Raw genomic sequence first — 18,953 nt, 5'->3', positions numbered from 1 at the left:
CATGCCCAGCAAAAGACAAGCGCAAACCAACGCAAACCACCAAGGAGACGCCACACAGAATACGCTCGCGATCTCCCATACCAACACAGACAGACATGGATGCAGAGAGCTAACAATCTCCCCTCCCATCCCTGACAAACAACAACAGCCCCCTCCCACCTCCAAGCTCCGAATACTCCAATGGAACGTTCGAGGTGTGGCCTCCAAGCGCTCCCTGCTAGAGGAAGCAGCTCACAAAGATAACATCGACATCTTCCTCCTCCAGGAGACGCTCCTCAGTAAACAACGTACACTCCGTCTGCGTGGCTTCACCACCTTTTTCCTTCCTAAGGCAGTTGGAGGCCCCAGGGGCTGTGCCATACTTGTCCGTAGCCACATCCACACCAGATCCATCAACCCTCTTCCAACCTGCGGTGACAACACTGAACTTCAGGGCATAACAATCACACTGGCAAATGACAGCCTCCACATCTACAACATCTACCGTTCCCCAAGCACCGAGGCCAACCTTGAAGAAGTGTTCACCCTCTCCAGTTCCTCTCAAATATTTGTCGGAGGAGACTTCAACGCCCACCACCCCTGCCTCGGCTCGACATCAACAACAAACGCCACCGGTCGCCACATAACCGAGCTGCTACAAGAGGTACCCAGCATCTCGCTCCTGAACAACCCACAAACGCCAACTCACTTACAAGGAGGCAGACTCGATCTCTCTTTCGCCTCCTCTGGCCTAGCGAACCTCACAAACTGGGAATTGCACCCCACCCTCACCTCTGACCGTCATGCCATCATCTGCTCCATTGATGTCGCTCTCCTTCCCAAACCCCCTGGCCCCCCACCCAGAGGGAACACCAAGCGAGCCGACTGGAACCTTTTCTCCAGCACACTGGAAAAAACAACATCATTTCCACCTCCAGTAGACCTCGATGACCATGCCACCCTCCTCACAACTGCCTTCCGCACAGCGGCCGAAGCATCCATCCCCAAAACCACTGTGCCAAATGTACACCACAAAAACCACTGGTTTTACTGTGACAGAGTGCGGGAGCTCAACAGGAGGCTAAATAGAGCCAAAAAACTCTATAGGGCTCACCCTTCCCCAGAGGGCCTCCGTTACCTTCAGGCAGTGATAAGGCACTCCATCTCTGAGAAAAATGACATCAAGGAGCAAAAGTGGACAGAGTGGTGCCAATCCCTGGGGGCCCACTCCAAACTGGGTACCATATGGAAGAAACTGAGAGCTGTCTCCAGTCCCCATCCCATTCGCCCACCCTCTCACCCTGACCCACAGGCTGAAGCTGAAAGACTAGCCTCCACATTTGCACAAAGAACCTCCCCCACTCAACTCTCAGAAGGCACCGCAGGCAACGGCAGGAGGAACTGCACCAAGCCAGAGCAGACCTCATCACATCCAGCAAGACCAGCGCAGCTGACTCAGACCATCTTTTCACCATCGATGAGCTCAACCAAGCCCTGAAGTCTAGCGCCGACACAGCCCCAGGCCCCGATGGCATCACATACTCTATGATCTCCCACGCTGGCCCCACTGCCAAGGACGCCCTCCTAGACCTTCTAAACCACTCCTGGCACCTTGGCAAACTCCCCAGCCAATGGAAGCAAGCCACCATCCACCCCATCCCAAAGCCACATGAGCCCAAAGCCTTCAGACCCATCTCTCTTCTAAGCTGCCTCAGCAAAACAGCTGAGAGGATGATCCACAGACGCCTCCGCTAGATTCTCCCCACCCCCCACAGTCACATCTTTGCCTACACCCAGGGCAAGGGAACAGCGGAGTGCCTAAGTTCCTTCCTCTCAGAGTTGTGAGGTGGCAAAGGACTTGCCGTCTTCATCGACCTGGAGGCCTTCGAGCTGGCTTGCCCTGAGGCCATCCTCGCCACCTTGGCAGGCAGGGGGGTGAGGGGTCGCCTCCTAAGCTGGCTCGAGAGCTTTTTCGAGGGTCGAGAAGCGTCTGTCCGTTTCCAGGGTCACATTTCAACTGCACACCATCATATAAATGGTACTCCACAGGGCAGTATACTCAGCCCCATCCTTTTCAACACACTGGTTGAGTGCCTCCTACATACCAACCTAGGCCCTGGTACACGCCTCCTGTGCTATGCAGACGACATAACCTTAGTCACACAGGGTGGCCCCTACCATGCAAAAACCCAGACAGCCCTAACCAAACTCAACCAAAAGTGCACTGAACTTGGCCTTAAAATCAATGCCACCAAAACCAAAGCCCTACCCTTCAGAATACAAGCCCCCACAGACAAGCTACACCTTGGCAACACTCACATAGAGTACGTCACCACCCACCGGTACTTAGGGGTCATATTCGACCACAAACTCTCATTTGAACAAGAAGTCCAGTACCTCAAAGAAAGAACAAAACTTAGACTCAGCGCCTTAAGATCCCTGGCAGGAAAGGGAGGGGGAGCCTCATACAAAATTCTTCGCCTCTTCTACATCCAGGCAATCAGATCGATAGTGGACTATGCTGCCCCAGCCCTACCAACCATTGACCCAAAACTTGTCACCAAACTTGAAGTGATCCAAAACGACGCCCTACACACCATGACTGGCTCCCCAATGTGGACCCGATTATGTAACCTCCGCCTAGAGTGTAACATTGAGTCCCTACACCTTCGCATAAAGGCAAGAACAGCAGGCCTGGCAGCAAAGCTTGCACACTCTGCCTCCCCCCTCCCTGTCCTGTCACGACTTACAGCCGCTTCCAAACTCGACCCTGCAATACTGTCAAACAGCTGGACACACAGTGTCGCCAAAGCCACTCACACCTTTCAAACCAGCTGCTTCATGCACCAACCTCCCGACATGCCAAACACAACCTACCGACCACCACCACCATGGAGCCCCCCACTACTAAAACTCCTCATCCCACACTCTCCAGCCAAAAGTCGAACACCAACACAACAGCTAAGACAAGAGGGCCTTAAACGCATAGCTTCCATCACATGCGCAAACTCCTCCACCTACTACACTGATGGGTCCATTTCTGCACCGAAGACAGGAGCAGCTTTCGTGTGTGGTGAAAGGACCCAAAGCATCCGAATACCTGACGGAACCTCCACATTACAAGCTGAGCTGGCAGCCATCTCTGCAGCCCTGTCTGACGCCCTGAACAACGACCCAACAGCCAACATTATCATTCACACAGACTCCACCACAGCCATACACTCACTAAAAAGACCCACCCCAGCTGACAATGTCACACTGATCAGCAACCTCTTAAACACTGCTCAACAAATATGCAATACTGGGGGATCAATCACGATTCACTGGATCCCCAGCCATGTCGGCATTGCGGGGAATGAAAAAGCGGACCAATTAGCAAAGAGTGCCACCAAACATCCCAATATCGATATGCACATCAACACCAGCCTAAGCCACATCAAACACGACATAAAAATTAAAGCAAAAGTCCTAAACCCAGAAGATCACCAAGGATATGTACAACAAGGCTCCCCCTCTGCTAAATGGTATGCCATGGCCACCCTGTACAAAACAACACCATCCGAAGGATGCAAAGACAACAAAACCCTCACACGACTACGCCGCCTTCGCCTTGGATACAAATCCTACAATGAAATAAACACAAACACAGGCCCCACCGAATGCTCATATTGAGACACCAACACGCCCTACCCCCTACTGCACTACATCCTTCGTTGCCCTGCCACATCCAGTTTAAGACCCAGACCACTTCACCTCAACCCCGACATTCCCGTAAACGACACCTCCGCCATGTCTCCCACCTCACTCCGGAATGCTGCCGCCACTATCATCGCTACCACCCACAACCATACTCTCATGGAGCTAGTACGCACCAAACCCCCACCGACATAGCTGCATATGACCCTCGACCCCCCCAGGGGAGTCGAGGGCCATATACACAGTACTCACAAGTATGAATGTGTGTGTGCGTGTGTGTGTGTGTGTAAATGTGTTGTCCCCTTGATGTCAACATATGCGCTTGCACATGCGGTGTACACATGTGTGCATGCCTAAGCATGTGCACATGTCTACATGGAGCTGCATGCGCATACATTTTATTATAAGCACCCTCAAGCATAAAGGCACTTAGCTGCCTCTACCACCTATCTTATAACAGCCAAAAACCCACTGACTGGGCCAATCAAAGGCCCGGCCCCATCTACAATATGGGGATATCTTCAAAAAAAAAAAAAAAAAAAAAAAAAAAAAAGCGGGGTCGTCACTCGCGCTGCTGCAGTCGTGCTGTCAACACGTGTCTCCCAGCTCTCCAGCTCTTGCCTTGTGCCTGTTTATATCTCCACGTGGTCCTGTTTTTGGTGTTGTCTTGGGGGCTTGCTTCCTTAATCACCACTGCTCGACACTGGAGCTGTTATTGGCCTTGCCGGTGCTGCTAGAGCTGTGTGTTCTCTCTCTACCGCACAACGTTTCTCCCTGCTTTTTTTAAGAGCCCTGCTCTTGCTCTAGGAAATTTTCCTTCTTGCGTTTTTTTTTTGTTTCTTTTCCGGCCTGCCGTTAGTGTCCCTCACCATAGTACGACGCCGAACCCTGAAGGAGTGCCGCAGGGCATTTCCATGAAGGGGGACCTTTAGGGCCTGGTTATAGGAGGCGGTGAGGGCGGCATTCTCTGTTAGGGCTAGGGTTAGGAAAGTCCCTCACTGGGCAGTGACGGGTCTTCCCTCGACGTCCTTTAGAGAACGGGGAACCCCCCCCCCCCGTCACTGTATGGTTTTTTCTCGGCCGTTTTTTTTTTTTTTTTTTTTTTCGCCTCATATTTAGTTTACTTCAACTTGCTGTGGCTTTCTGAGGAATTAATTTGCATTGCAAGTTAGTTCTGTGGCTGCCCCAGCATAGTTCTACTAAACTAAATATCACTTTAGTATTGTGCTCTTGGCTTCCCTTTGCCCAGTCTTATATTTAGTTTACACTAACTCGTTGGGTTTGTCTGAGGAATTAGTTTGTATTGCAAATTAGTTCCGTGACTCACCTAACCTAGTTTTTCTAAACTAAATAACATTACCGTTGTGTTCTTATTTAATTTACTTTCTCCTGCGTAGCTCTGTCCAGGTGTTCTGATTTATTTAACAAATTAGTTCACACTGATATATTTGCTCAGGTTGAGATTAAATTAAATTCCTATATAATTAATTTGCTTCAATTCTGCTCATCTGTTTACTGTTGAGTTGACTTGTTCTGTCAACCCAACAGACAAATTGAGCGCATATTGTAGTAAATCAATTATCACTTTGTGTGTGTGTGTGTGTGTGTGTGTCTTGAGTTGCCTTTACGTTTTCTGCACTGCCTGGTGCATATACCATGAAGGTGGCATGCACCTCCAGGCCCAAGGGGCCTGCCCGCCCCCCCTCCCCACTCTCGAGGCCACCCCCTACCAAGCCCACTACCGGGGAGAAGCGAGAGCGTAAACTCTCCTCCAGTAGCTCCTCCTCATCCTCCTCCGGGGCCCCTCCCACTGCTCCCCCCGCTCCAAGGCCTAACGGACCTGCAGCACACCCACGGTAGCTCCTCCCACCACGTCCTCGTCCGTGTGAGCTAAGATTGCGCGGATTCACGAAACCATGGATGGGATCACGCCTTCCCCAGTTCCCACCTCTTCAGGCTCCCAGGCTTCTCCCCAAGTAACTCGCAGCCCCTCCAGCACTCACAAGCGACCGCCTTGCCCCCCCTCTGCAAGTGCACCACAGCCTACTGCCAAGGCCTAGCCGAGTGTTCAAGCACGCGACAGCGCCACAGAGGCCACCACTGCTGCCAGGGAAACTGCCCCCACAGGCACCCTGCCTGCCCCTGATGCCACCACTACTGTTAACTCTCCTGATGAAGAGGGCTGGACCCTCGTGTCGCGCAAAAAATCACGAGCGACACAGGGAAATGAACGAATCCCGGCCAGCCACATGACTGCTCCCCAGCAGCCACCACCTGCACCATGCCCCTCAGCTCCTCAGAGGCCCCCTTCTGCGCCACGCCCCTCGGTCTCAGTCCGGCCTCCTCCACCACCCCCTTCCAACTTCCCACCCTTTCGTGTCCCAGTCCAACCGGGATTCACGACCAGCTACGGCATGGTCCAAGCCCTGGAAAACCACCTAGAGGGACTAGCCATCACAAACCGCTACAGCCGCGACGACAGCTGCGTCCTCATCCCCCGGGACGTGACCTACCTGCGACTGAGGGGATTGGCGGAGGACGAGGCCCCACCGAGCAGTGCCTGGCAAGGCTGAAAACAAAACAGCCTGTAACTTCCCGATGTCCCAACTGCTCAGGATTGCACCATGCCTGGCACCCCAGCTGCCCAGCCAGAACGAGGAGAGTACTGAAAGGCCGCGAACAGCAAGTGGCATGGGTACAGGAGCAGCAGGCCATCAGCCTGACTCCAGCCCCTCCAGGTACCTTTGTTTGGGGCCAACAGCGCCACCCCACGGAAAAAGTCCCAGCCACCAGCGAGGCAGAGTTCCCTCCGCTGCCTACCACGCCGAGCCCACCGCTATGCACCACGACAGCAGTCCCCCCACCACCTGCTCTCACCCAGGTTGTCACGACTGCAGTGGTACATTGTCCAGCCTCGCCACCGCAGCACCCATCAGCCGGGGCCACTCACAGTCCCTCCCAGGCCCCCATTCAGCAGGAGCCTGTATTCACCCTCGTGGAGCTCCACTCTATTGGGAAACAGATAGCCGAGGCCTTAGTTGTGGGGATCAGCCAATGCCTGGGAATAACGTGCTCCACAGCCCCTGTCTCAGCCGCAATCGATGGGATCATCAAGCTGGCCATCGAAAAGAAGCGAAGCGGCACACCTCAGCCTGCACCCCCTCCAGAGACTACCAACCCCCCACCGCGCAGGGTGGCTCGCCCGAGACGGAGGGCACGGCCTCGACACACCGCTATCTCATCCCAGAGGGCTCAGGAGCCTTGTCTCCCACCTCTCCCAGCAGAGGAAGCGCCGGCACCAGTGGCAGTCGACACGGTGGTCGAGGCCCCGGTCTCCCTCTCGGGCGACAGCCCCCTGCCCCCCATGACCTGCAAGCAAATCCTGCAGATATCCGATTAATACAGTGAAACTGTTTGGGGATCAGACACAAGCTCCCCCTCCTGCAGGAGGCAGTCGCCAGGGATCAGCCCCACGTCTTCCTCCTGCAGGAGACCTTACTCCCAGACAGTTCCTCCTTTCGGCTACCTGGATACACCTCCCATCTCCTCCCCTACGAACGTGGAGTCACACGAGGATGTGCCATTCTCATCCAAGATCACGTCCCCCACACTGTTTGTGACCCCCTGCCCTTTTGTGGACCAGGTGTAGAGGTGCAAGGTGTTCTGTTACACCTGGCATCCTCCTCACTAACTGTGTACAATGTCTACAAAAGCCAGGGGGGCACTCTTGATGTGGGGGAGGTGTTCTCCCACGCTGCCTCCCGTTCTGTCTTTATCGGGGGTGACTTTAATGCCCATCACGACATTCTTGCATCGCCCCTTCCATCCAATGAGGCAGGACAGCACATCTCTCTCGTTCTCGAGGAGATGGAAGGTGTCTCCTTAATAAACAACATTCAAGAACCCACCCACATTCGGGGAGGACGCCTGGATCTGTCATTCACCTCCACCCCACTTGCTGGCTCGGCCCAATGGTCGCTCCACCCGCGCCTAGCCAGCGATCACTTTCCCATACAGATCAGGCTGCCACTCACACCCCTCCCCCCGCCCCCACCTCCCCCACCGAGATGGGACCTCAGCAAAGCTGACTGGGCTGCCTTTGCCAGGGCCTTATCCACCATTTTTGAGGCCTCCCCTCCTGTCCTGGACCTAGAGGGTAGTGCAGATCAAGTTGCCAGTGCTTTTGTACAGGCCGCCTCCATATCCATCCCGCAACAGCGACGTTCCGAGAAGCGTTATCAAAACGGCTGGATCTACTGCGACAGGGTCAGGGAACTTAACCACAGACTCAACGCTGCACGAAAGCAATACCGACGGCGCCGCACATCCCCGCACCGCCGACACCTTGCTGCTGTCACGCAACACGTCGTGTCAGAAAAACGCCGGCTGAAGGAGGAGGCGTGGATCAGATGGTGCAGGACCTTAGACTCTCACTCCACTCTCGGGGAGATGTGGAGGAGAATCCGGTCTATCTCTGATCCACGTCCCCCTGGTCCTCCCTCTCACCCTGACCCAGCCGCTGAAGCCAGCCGTCTCGCTCAACACTTCGCGGATCGCTCTGCTTCCCACAATCTTCCACAGTCCGTTAGAGACAAGCAGGAGCAGTTGTCTACCTCTCGTCTTGCAGCAATTCAAACTGCCTGTGAAAGGCCTGACCCCGCCAATGTTCCCTTCACCAGCGGGGAACTGCATAAAGCACTGCAGCACAGAGCAGACACTGCTCCGGGGCTCGATGGGCTAACCTACTCTCTGTTATCACATGCTGGAGATTGTGGGAAAGATCGCCTTCTTGATCTGCTCAACCTCTTGTGGTCTGAGGGGCGTCTACCGAGGTCGTGGAAGATGGCGGTCATCCACCCGATTCCGAAGCCTCGCGATTCCACTGCCATGCGCCCCATCTCCCTGCTCAGTTGCATTGCTAAGACAGCTGAGAGGGTTGTGCGGGCTCGTCTTGCTTGGCGGCTGGGACCGCTGCACCCAAGGATTTATGCCTATCATCCAGGCAGGAATGCCACCCACTGCCTTGCATCATTCCTTGGGAAGCTGAGGGGCGGACGGGGGATGGCCATCTTCCTCGACCTCGAGAAGGCCTTCGAACTGGCAAACGCCACTGTCATCTTGGCGGCTCTTGCAGCCAGGGGAGTAGGGGGCAGGCTCATATCCTGGGTCCGGGACTTTTTCAGTGACCGCACTGCGGGGGTCCACTTTCAGGGGCACCTCTCCCCTTTTCATCCTCATCCTAATGGCACCCCCCAGGGAAGCGTTTTCAGCCCTCTCCTCTTTAACATCCTGATGGAGGAGCTCCTAACTGTGGAATATGGGCCTGCCATAACTCTTCTTTGCTATGCTGACGATCTGGCCCTCATCTTTACGAGGAGAGACTGCTACACACAGGCGGACTTGGCCCTTTCTCGGCTGCATGCCAAGTGCACCGAGCTAGGTCTAAAGATCAATTTCGCCAAGACGAAGTGTCTGCCTTTTGGCCTCCGCCCCCCCGACCTTCCATTGCTGCTTGGAGGTCATCAGCTCTCCCTGGTCACCGTCCACCAGTATCTAGGGGTCTGGCTAGATGGGGGTCTCACCTTTGCGTGTCACGTTCGGTATCTGAGGGAATGTGCTTCCACCCGAATAGCTGCTCTTATATATCTCTCCAGGCAGAGTTTGGAGGCATCATTTTCTGTCCTCCGGACTTTTTATATTCACGCCATCCGATCTCTGGTGGACTACAGCGCCATCTGTCTGGCCTCACTCAACCAGTGCCTCGATCTCTGGAGGTCATCCAGAACGATGCCCTCCGTGTCATGCTGGGTGCTCCACGTTGGAACCAGGTTGTCGATCTGCGAATGGAGGGTGGCTTGCCATCTCTGGCATGTCGTATTGCGCTACGAGTGGTGCTCATCACTCTACAGCTGGTGCAGTGCCGGCCCCACCTGCCTGTCTCAGCACTCTTAAAAAGGCTCATGTGTCGACCATCTGCACAGGCCCCTCAGCGTGACTGGGCCCGCAATACAGCTGCCATTGTTCATGGGTTGGGAGCTGCAGAGAGCCTCCGTCAGGATCCTGACTCCCCTTTTCCGGGATACGTGGAACCACCACCATGGGATCCCCCGCTTTTTCACTTTTTTGGTCCCTCGGAGGCTAAACCTCGTTCATCCTTTCCTGCACTATTCCGTCAGGAGGGTCTAAGCCGAGTAGCCACTCTAACCTTACCGGACTCGGCCATCTACTTCACTGATGGCTCAGTTTCATCTGATGGCTCTGCTGGGGCGGCCTTTGTTTCTGGCCAACTGGTAGAGTCTTGGTGACTCTCCCAGGGTGTCTCAGCTTTCCAAGCAGAGCTTGCTGCCATCTTGGGTGCCTTGCGACACACCCATCACCATCATCGCCACCGAGTCATTATTCATACTGACTCTCCTCCCTGCACAGACTCCGCTCCTTTTCCCTTCGGGACAATATCTTTCTTCTCACGGCCATCTATACATTTGCATCCCTTCTTGTCCGCAGGGGTGCTAATATCATCCTCCACTGGCTCCCTGGACATGTTGGTATCCGCGGCAATGAGCTTGCGGATGGTTCAGCGCGGGCAGCTTGCTCTCACCCTGATATAACATTTCCACTGCGCCCCGGCCCATCGCACCTCATCCGCACTCTAAATGCTGCAATCGGCAGGCAATCCTTAGAGGATCATCAGCTTTGGGTAACAGAGGGCTCTCGCTCGTCTACCTGGTATGCCACAGCCACGTCCTATTCCCTGCTGTCACCTCCTCCGAGTACACCTAATTATCTTCTATTGAGGCTCAGGCGCTTGCGTCTGGGGTTCCCTGGCTACAGGCAGATTATGGGCGCAGAGCTAGAACTGTGTGCCCACTGTCTAGCTAGTTCTATGGAGCCGCTCATTCACTATCTGCTTCACTGCCCTGCCACTACCATGCTTAGGCCTCAACCTGACACAGCACTGGCACGGTCTGGAGATGACTCTATGGATGCTGCTGGCATTGTCGCCCATGCTCCCCTCCATATTCTACTCCAAACGGTCAGGGACTACCCTCCCCCTCGATAATTCAAGGTTAGCGCCTCATGCGCACCTCTGACGGGCTCTCTTGTTTGCCCGTGTCCCCACCATATTTGGTGGGGCAAATATCCAAAGAACAACAACAGCAGGGTCGTCATCATTGTTGATGCTGGGAGCGGAGCAGACACCCACTACTACTGGGTCTGAGCACCAGCTGTAGACACTGACTGGTCGAGGCAAAGGCGGCAAGGGTCTGGGCAAGGGAGGCACCAAGTGACACCGCAAGGTGCTTCGTGACAACATCCAGGGCATCACCAAGCCTGCCATCCGTCGTCTGGCTCGTCGTGGCGGCGTGAAGCGTATCTCGGGCCTGATCTATGAGGAGACCCGCGGTGTTCTCAAGGTGTTCCTCGAGAACGTGATTCGCGATGCTGTCACCTACACTGAGCACGCCAAGCGCAAGACCGTGACCGCGATGGACGTGGTGTACGCCCTGAAGAGACCAGGGCGCACCCTTTACGGCTTCGGCGGTTAAGAGGGTGCGTGCATAACTGCATGGCACTATTCCACCTGGCCACGGCAAAGCACACAACAACAACAACAACCACCCCCGGACCTCTTTTAGAGGTCCACACCTAATTTCTGTGAAAGAGAATGAATGAAGGCATAGTAGTATAACTAAATGCAGACGTTGAGCAGGCTAGCTAGCACCAATTTTTTTTTTTTTTTTTTTTTTTTTTTTTAAGGTAACGGATAGGAAGACATGTAATGCAACCCAACCAACTCTTACCACACCTTACATAACCAACCCTAACCTAACTGAACCATATCAAACCTCCCTCTCTCTCTCTCTCTCTCTCTCTCTCTCTCTCTGGCAGTTTTAAAAAAGAAAAAAGGGGGGTTAGGCAACTGTCAATTTTGCTTCTACATCTAATTTTAATGGACGTCTGCATACATATACATAATCACTTATTGTGCTGGGCCATTGCTTTCTCTGTCCCTCTGATCTCCCCCCCCCCTATTTCAGGAAAGCTTTCTCCATACCTATCAGGGCAATTTCCATCCTGTTGCGAGAGCATCTCCTCTGCTATGCTCCGGGAGTCTCCTCCATAAATCGTGAAGGCAAATCCCACTATTCCAAGGTATTTCTGCCTTCATATGCACGAGCAGCAAACTTGAAGGATGCACCTAGAGAATAGAAGACACAGTCACGTCAGTGAGGCACCACACACACAGTGCATGATATGAATGCCTAAGTGTTAGACAGACAGAATGTCTGCATATGAACAAGTTATCCCTTGAATTTGTCGCTGTCACGGCCGTTTTCTCTAAGTGCCAAAACCCACCAATCACCCATCGTAGAAGCATTGCATCAACCGCCATACAACCGCTGAGGCCTGAAATCAAATTTAAATGGATCCAGTTGGTACTTGCACGACCGCTAGTGCATGACAAGGTGGCTGACACTCGCCTCCCAACAGTTTCACTAAGCAGGCCTTCACCGGAGCTCGCAGTTTGATGGCGGCTGCTGCTGCTGCTGATGATGATGATCATGATGATTATTATTATTATTATTAATCTTGATGATGATGATTGATGATGATGATGATGATTGATGATGAATGGATGGATGGATGGATGAATAGATAGATTGTGGTTTTTGATTTTATAGGAACTAGTTGTTGTAATACTACTCCTAATGACGAGAGAAATGAATGAATAGTATTTTATTAATTATTCCTCTTATTTGGGGGTGTTAAATCCACCATGGTCGCCACCACACGGATAATATATATATATATATATATATATATATATATATATATATATATATATACTGTTGAATACATCACCATATCCTATGTCACTGAACGACTTTGTCCATTCCTTCGATGGTGGGAGAATAGCCATGATCATCACCTATGTTTTCATTCATCCACCCGGCCAGGCAGTTATTTAGGAGGCATAATTATACAGTACAGTATTATTATGTAGGTGCAGTTGGGAACGGGACAAGACGCTATGTAGTAGTGGAAATAATATTATTATTATTATTATTATTATTATTTATCGACCGTCACTGATGTCAGTAGCTTCTTACATGCAACCTAACGTAAATAAATATAGCCACAGACACATGCCAGCATTCAACACATACCACATTATACGCACATACATACATACAGACAGACACATACATTACAGTATACCAACACATTCATCCATACACAGAGATGATGATGTTAGGCAAAGTCTATTCTCTCTCAAGAAACGAATGTGGCTCCTAAAGGAGCCGATGGAGGTGAAGAAGAAGAAGGATTTCTTGGAAGTGTTTACTTCTTCTCCGTCTTCTTGGGGAGCAGCACAGCCTGGATGTTAGGCAGGACATCTCCCTGAGCGATAGTGACGCCAGAGAGGAGCTTCTTGAGCTCCTCGTCATTGCGGATAGCCAACTGCAGGTGACGGGGAATGATACGAGTCTTCTTGTTGTCACGGGCTGCGTTGCCAGCCAGCTCAAGCACTTCAGCTGCTAGGTACTCCATGACTGCAGCCAAGTAGACGGGGGCACCAGCACCCACACGCTCGGCGTAGTTGCCTTTACGAAGGAGACGGTGGATCCTGTCGACGGGGAACTGGAGCCCAGCCCTGCTAGATCGGGACTTGGACTTTCCCTTCACCTTGCCTCCCTTGCCACGTCCGGACATGGTAGTAGTATCGTCTTCGTCATCGCTGGAGTAGGAAGACCTTCAGGAGAAGACTAATGCGTCACCCGCCTTTGTTGTTGTTGTAGGATATTCGTCTCAGCAGTGCTGAGACACGGGCAAACAGTGAGCCCGTCAGTGGTGCACATGTAGCGCACAAGCTGTATTTAACGAGGAGGGGGGTAGTCCCTAACGGTTTGTAGTAAAATTTTAAAAGGTGTTCTGGCCACAATGCCAGCAGCGTCAGTATAATCGTTGGCCGATTGGGCAAAGCCAGCTGCGGGACGGGATCTGAGATGAGCTGTGGCAGGGCAGTGAAGTATGTAATGGATGAGAGGCGTATCCGACCTCTCTAAGCAATGAGCACACGGATCTGTTGCCACATTTTTAATCTGCTTATAGCATGGGAATCCCATTCGTAATCTTCTAAGACGCACTAAAAGATAGTTTGGCAGGCCTGGGGGAGGCACCAAAGGAGAGTATGATGTGGCTATGTCATACCAAGTCGCAGATGTGGAACCTTCAGCGACGCAAAGCTGGTGCTCCTCCCGAGACAGCCTACCTATTTTTGCAGTCAAAGTGCGACGGACATGTGATGGGCCGGGGAGAAGTGGGAACGTGATCTCTGGCAGAGAGCAGGCAGAGCGTGCAGCGACATCAGCTGTTTCGTTCCCAGTGATCCCCACATGTCCTGGGAGCCAATGAAGAGTGATAGTGGCTCCTCGCTGGACAAGGAGGGTTGCAAATGTATGGATGGCCGTTATGAGAAAGATATTGTCTTGCAGCGAGAATGAGTGCAACCTCTGCAGAGAAGAAAGGGAGTCTGTATGAACAACGATGCATTGGTAATGATGATGGTGAGCATGTCGCAACGCACCCAGAATTGCCGCGAGCTCTGCCTGAAATGCAGATACACCAGGGGAGAGGCGCCATGATTCAACTGTCCTTCCAAGGACGAAAGCGGACCCAGCAGAGCCATCAGGGTGGACCGACCCATCTGTAAAGTAAGTGGCCGAGCCCGGGAGTGCAGAGCAGCCACCTGACTGAGACCCACCTGTCGCAGGATGGCAGGGATAGAGGAGCGAGGTTTTGCCTCCGTTGGAGTAAGAATGCGGAATGGAGGTGGCCTCCATGGCGGTGGGTGTTGAAACCCAGGAAATGGGGAATCAGGGCCTTGGCAGAGACAAGGCGCGACTTCCAGGTTGTGGATAAGAGCCGCCGTGGTTCGGGCCCAGTCGCGTTGGGGGAGCGGCTCAGGTGGTCGTCGTAGTAGTCGTAGGAGCAGGGCAGAGACTGGCAGTTCTGGTCGGCGCTGCACTAACTGGTGAGTGATAAGCGTCACTCGTAGTGCTATTCGGTGCGCCAGCGACGGCAAACCACTCTCCATCCGTAAGTTAATGATCCGGGTCCAACGTGGAGCACCCAGCATGATTCGTAGAGCATCATTCTGGATGACTTCCAGTGATCTGGAGATTGGCGGTGTGAGGCCAGACAAGCAGATTGCTCCGTAGTCCACAAGAGAGCGGATCGCGTGGATGTAAAAAGTGCGGAGGACTGCATATGATGCCCCCAGACTCCGTCGTGAAAGGTATCGGAGGGCAGCCATGCGAGTTAAGGCACGCTCCCTCAGATATCGGACGTGGCTGCCAAAGGTGAGGCCCCCGTCAAACCAGACCCCCAGATACTGGTGCGAAGTGACCACGGTGAGCTGGTGGCCTCCGAGCAGCACCGGGAAGTCAGGAGGACGGAGGCCAAAGGGCAGACATTTAGTCTTCGTGAGATTTATTTTGAGCCCTAGCTCATTGCATTTTTCATGCAGGCAGGAGAGGGCAGAATAAGCCTGCGAAAAACAGTCCCTGCGTGTAAAAATGAGGGCTAGGTCGTCTGCATAGCACAGTAGTGTTATGCCAGGCCCATAGTCAATGGTTAAAAGCCCCTCCATCAAGATGTTAAACAAGAGCGGGCTTAAGACACTTCCCTGAGGGGTGCCATTGTCATGATGAGAAAAAGGGGAGAGATGCCCCTGAAATCTAACCCCCGCTGATCGAGCAGTGAAAAAGTCCTTGATCCAGGATAGTAACCTGCCTCCCACACCCCTGGCTGCAAGAGCAGCCAAGATAACAGTTGGGTTCGCTAGTTCAAACGCCCTCTCAAGGTCGAGGAAGACGGCCATTCCCTTTCCTCCCCTCAGCTCCCCAAGGAATGATGCGAGGCAGTGGGTGGTACTCCTGCCAGGGTGAAAAGCATAAATCCTTGGGTGCAGTGGTCCCAGCCGCCAAGCAAGGCGGGCCCGCACAACCCTCTCAGCCGTCTTGGCAACACAGCTGAGGAGGGAGATGGGGCGCATGGCGGCGGGATCACGAGGTTTCGGAATCGGGTGGATAACAGCCGTCTTCCACGACCTCGGAAGACGCCCCTCAGACCACGATAGATTGAGCAGGTCAAGTAGACGTGCTCTACCATAATCTCCGGCATTTGCTAAGACAGAGTATGTGAGGCCGTCAAGCCCCGGCGCAGTGTCCTCTCTGCGCTGCAGCGCTTTATGAAGCTCCCCACTGGTTATCAGACAGTCAGCAGGGTCAGGCCTATCACATGCTGCCTGAATTGCTGCAGTGCGAGAGGCGGACAGCTGTTCCTGTAGGGCTCTGACAGACTGCGGGAGATTAGACGAGGCAGAGCGGTCGGCGAAGTGCTTAGCAAGACGGCTGGCCTCAGCGGCAGGGTCAGGATGAGATGGAGGACGGGGGGGACGTGGATCGGAGATGGACTTGATTCTTCTCCACATCTCACGGAGAGTGGAGTGAGAATCCAACGTCCGACACCATCCGATCCACGTCTCCTCCTTAAGGCGGCGTTTCTCTGAAGCCACATGGCGTGTCACTGCGACCAAGTACCGACGGTGCGGAGATGTACGGCACCGCCGGTACTGCCTGCGAGCCGCATTGAGTCTCCTGTTCAATTCCTGGACCCTGTCGCAGTAGATCCAGCCATCTCGGTAGCACCTCGCCGAGCGTCGCTGCACGGGGATGGCAAGAGAGGCAGCTTGTGCAAAAATGCGTGCTACCTGATCCGCCTGACTATCGAGATCCGAGGCATGAGGGGATGTCTCGAAGGCCGTTGTGAGAGCACGAGCGAAGGCAGCCCAGTTCGCCCTGCGTAGGTCCCACCGTGGTGGTGGAGGTGGGGGTGGCGGGAGGGGAGCGAGAGGTAGGTCAACCCTGAGAGCGAAGTGGTCACTCGCAAGGTGTGGGTGGAGTGACCATGACGCCAGGCCTGACAGAGGGGTTGAGATAAAGGAGAGGTCGAGGCGACCTCCTCCAATATGGGTGGGCTCTGTCGTGTCGTTTAGGAGGGAGACACCACCCATCTCCTCCAGAAGTAAAGAAATGTGCCGTCCTGCCTCATTGGACTGAAGAGGCGATGACAGAAGGGCGTGGTGGGCATTGAAGTCGCCCCCAATGTACACGGCCCCCCTGGCAGCTTGGGAGAAAAGTTCCCCCAACTCCAGGGTGCTCCTCTGGCTTCGGTATACATTGTATACCGTCAGGGGCGACGTCGCCAGATGGAGAACCACGCCCTGAACCTCCACATCAGGTCCACAGAAAGGAGGGGACTCACAATCCGTGCACGCGATGTGGTCCTGGACCAGAACGGCACATCCCCGTGTAACGCCACGAATATACGGGAGGAGATGGGTGGTGTATCCCGAGAGATGGAAAGTGGAATTGCCTGGGAGCAGGGTCTCCTGCAGGAGAATGACATGAGGGCGGTCCCGTGCGGCCGCCTCCTGCAAAAGGGGAGCTTGCTCCGTGCTCCCAAGCAATTCCACTGGAGGAGCCTGAGAGAGCGGTCTACTGGCCGTCCGGCGACAGTTGCGGACGGTCGTTCTCCTGCAGCAGTGGTGAGGCCCTGTCCATCACTTTGGACCCTGATGGTGGTAGGGTTTGCCCTAAACGATGACGCTGACGAGGCAGCTGTGCGGTGGAAGACTGAGCATTGGGAGGTCGTGGCTTTACCCTCTTGGACGGGCGAGCTGTCCTGTGCAGTGTGGGACGGGGTCGCCCTGCCGAACGAGCTGGGCGGCGAGGGGACAGAGGAGCACCTAGGCTCGCCATCTTCCTGTCGATCGCCTGGTCTACTAGGCGATTGGCAGCCTCGGCAAGGGGCTCTGTTGGGAGAGGGATGTCGAGGGTTAAGGCAACTGTTTTGGCGAGGGTCAGCGCCAGCTCCGTGGCAAAGGTCCTGAGCTCCTCCGTTGTGAATGAGATCACTGGAGGAGCGGGAGCGGTTGGTGGACTGGGTGTGGAGCCAGGCACTGGTGGTGGAACAGGCAGTGGCTGGCTGGTCTCTACAGGTGGAAGTGCTGGTGAGACAGGCGGCTGCTGGCGGTGGACCTCGGCTGTGGTCTGGACCACAGTCAGGGCTGAGGGCAATGGAGGGAACTCCTTGTCGCTGAGAGGTGGTGGGCGCTGGATGAGAGGGCGGCGCTGTTGGCCCCAGATGAAAGTGCCGGGGGGAGCTGGAGTAGCGCTGGCGGCCTGGTTCTCCTGCACAAACGCTACCTGCCTCTCTCGACCCTGGTTCACTCGGTGAACCCTCGCGGGGCAGCTGGGGTGCCAGGCGTGGTGTCGCCCGGAGCAGTTGGGGCACTTGGCCGCAACTGGTTCCTTCGCCTTGTACCGCTGGAGGCACTCGGCCGTGTCGTGGCCGCCACTGCACATGCCGCAGATGACGGGGCGGTTGCAATTGGCACGGTGGTGCCCGTAGCGTTGGCAGCGGTAGCAACGGAGAGGCTCTGGGGTGAAGGGGCGAAGGTGATATGTTCCCCAGTTCCCCAGGTCTATGGCAGGGATCAGAGGACCCCGCAGGGTGACAATGACCTGTCGAGTCTCCTCTCGGGTCCGCGTGTTTTGGCATCGGGTTGCCTCCTCGACTTGAGGGTGGTGAAGGAGAATCTCTATGGGCATTCGCAAGGGATAGCCCATGACCACTGCCTTCGTAGACTGTTGACCAGGCATCAGCTCTACTAGCTTTACAGGGCAGGCCTCGTCCTGCAGGGCTGTTCTTAAGAGGTCGTAGGCTCCCTCGTCCTGTGGCACCAACACTGAGCTTCCATCCCGACCCATGAGATTGGAGCAGCGTAGCCCTGGCAGGTGACGCTCTAGTGCAGCCACGGCGTCGTAGCTCGTCGCATGCCCGTCCTGGACCGGCACACGGAAAGCTGGAAATGCAGAGCGGGGAGGCGGACGCACAGCTACCGACACGGAGGGACGAGCAGCAGAGGGATCCCTGAGGGGAGGCCCAGTGCGCACTGCCGGAGAAGGGCCGTTTCCCTGGCGAGCACGCCTCGATCCCTTGCGCATCACGGGGGTGAAACCCTCATCTTCCTGCAGAGCGGGATCAGCAGAGGGGGGGAGCTGAGTCGCAGCAGGAGCCTCTGAAGTGCCCCTGGTGGAAGAGAGAGATGGTGGAGCAAGTGTAACCTCCTCCATAGCCTCATGTCGGCGGGCCGCCTTGGCAGAGCGGGTAGAGTCACCACGCAAGCGAGGTGCCGCTCTCGTGGA

General features: G+C 54.6%; 1 protein-coding gene across 1 annotated transcript; it reads left to right on the top strand.

Moving 5' to 3' along the window:
- Window positions 1-1,524: 1,524 nt before the first annotated feature.
- LOC145419053 (uncharacterized) lies at window positions 1,525-3,651 on the top strand. The gene is made up of 2 exons (XM_080287299.1): window positions 1,525-1,729; window positions 1,826-3,651. Exons 1-2 carry the CDS (start codon window positions 1,525-1,527, stop codon window positions 3,649-3,651), a joined length of 2,031 nt encoding a protein of 676 aa, XP_080143425.1.
- Window positions 3,652-18,953: the final 15,302 nt, after the last annotated feature.

Source organism: Coenobita brevimanus, chromosome 117, assembly GCF_032717465.1.
Source record: "Coenobita brevimanus isolate Jiangsu-jjx chromosome 117, ASM3271746v2, whole genome shotgun sequence".
Taxonomy (NCBI): Eukaryota; Metazoa; Arthropoda; class Malacostraca; order Decapoda; family Coenobitidae; genus Coenobita; species Coenobita brevimanus.
This window is presented reverse-complemented; position numbering and strand designations above follow the sequence as displayed.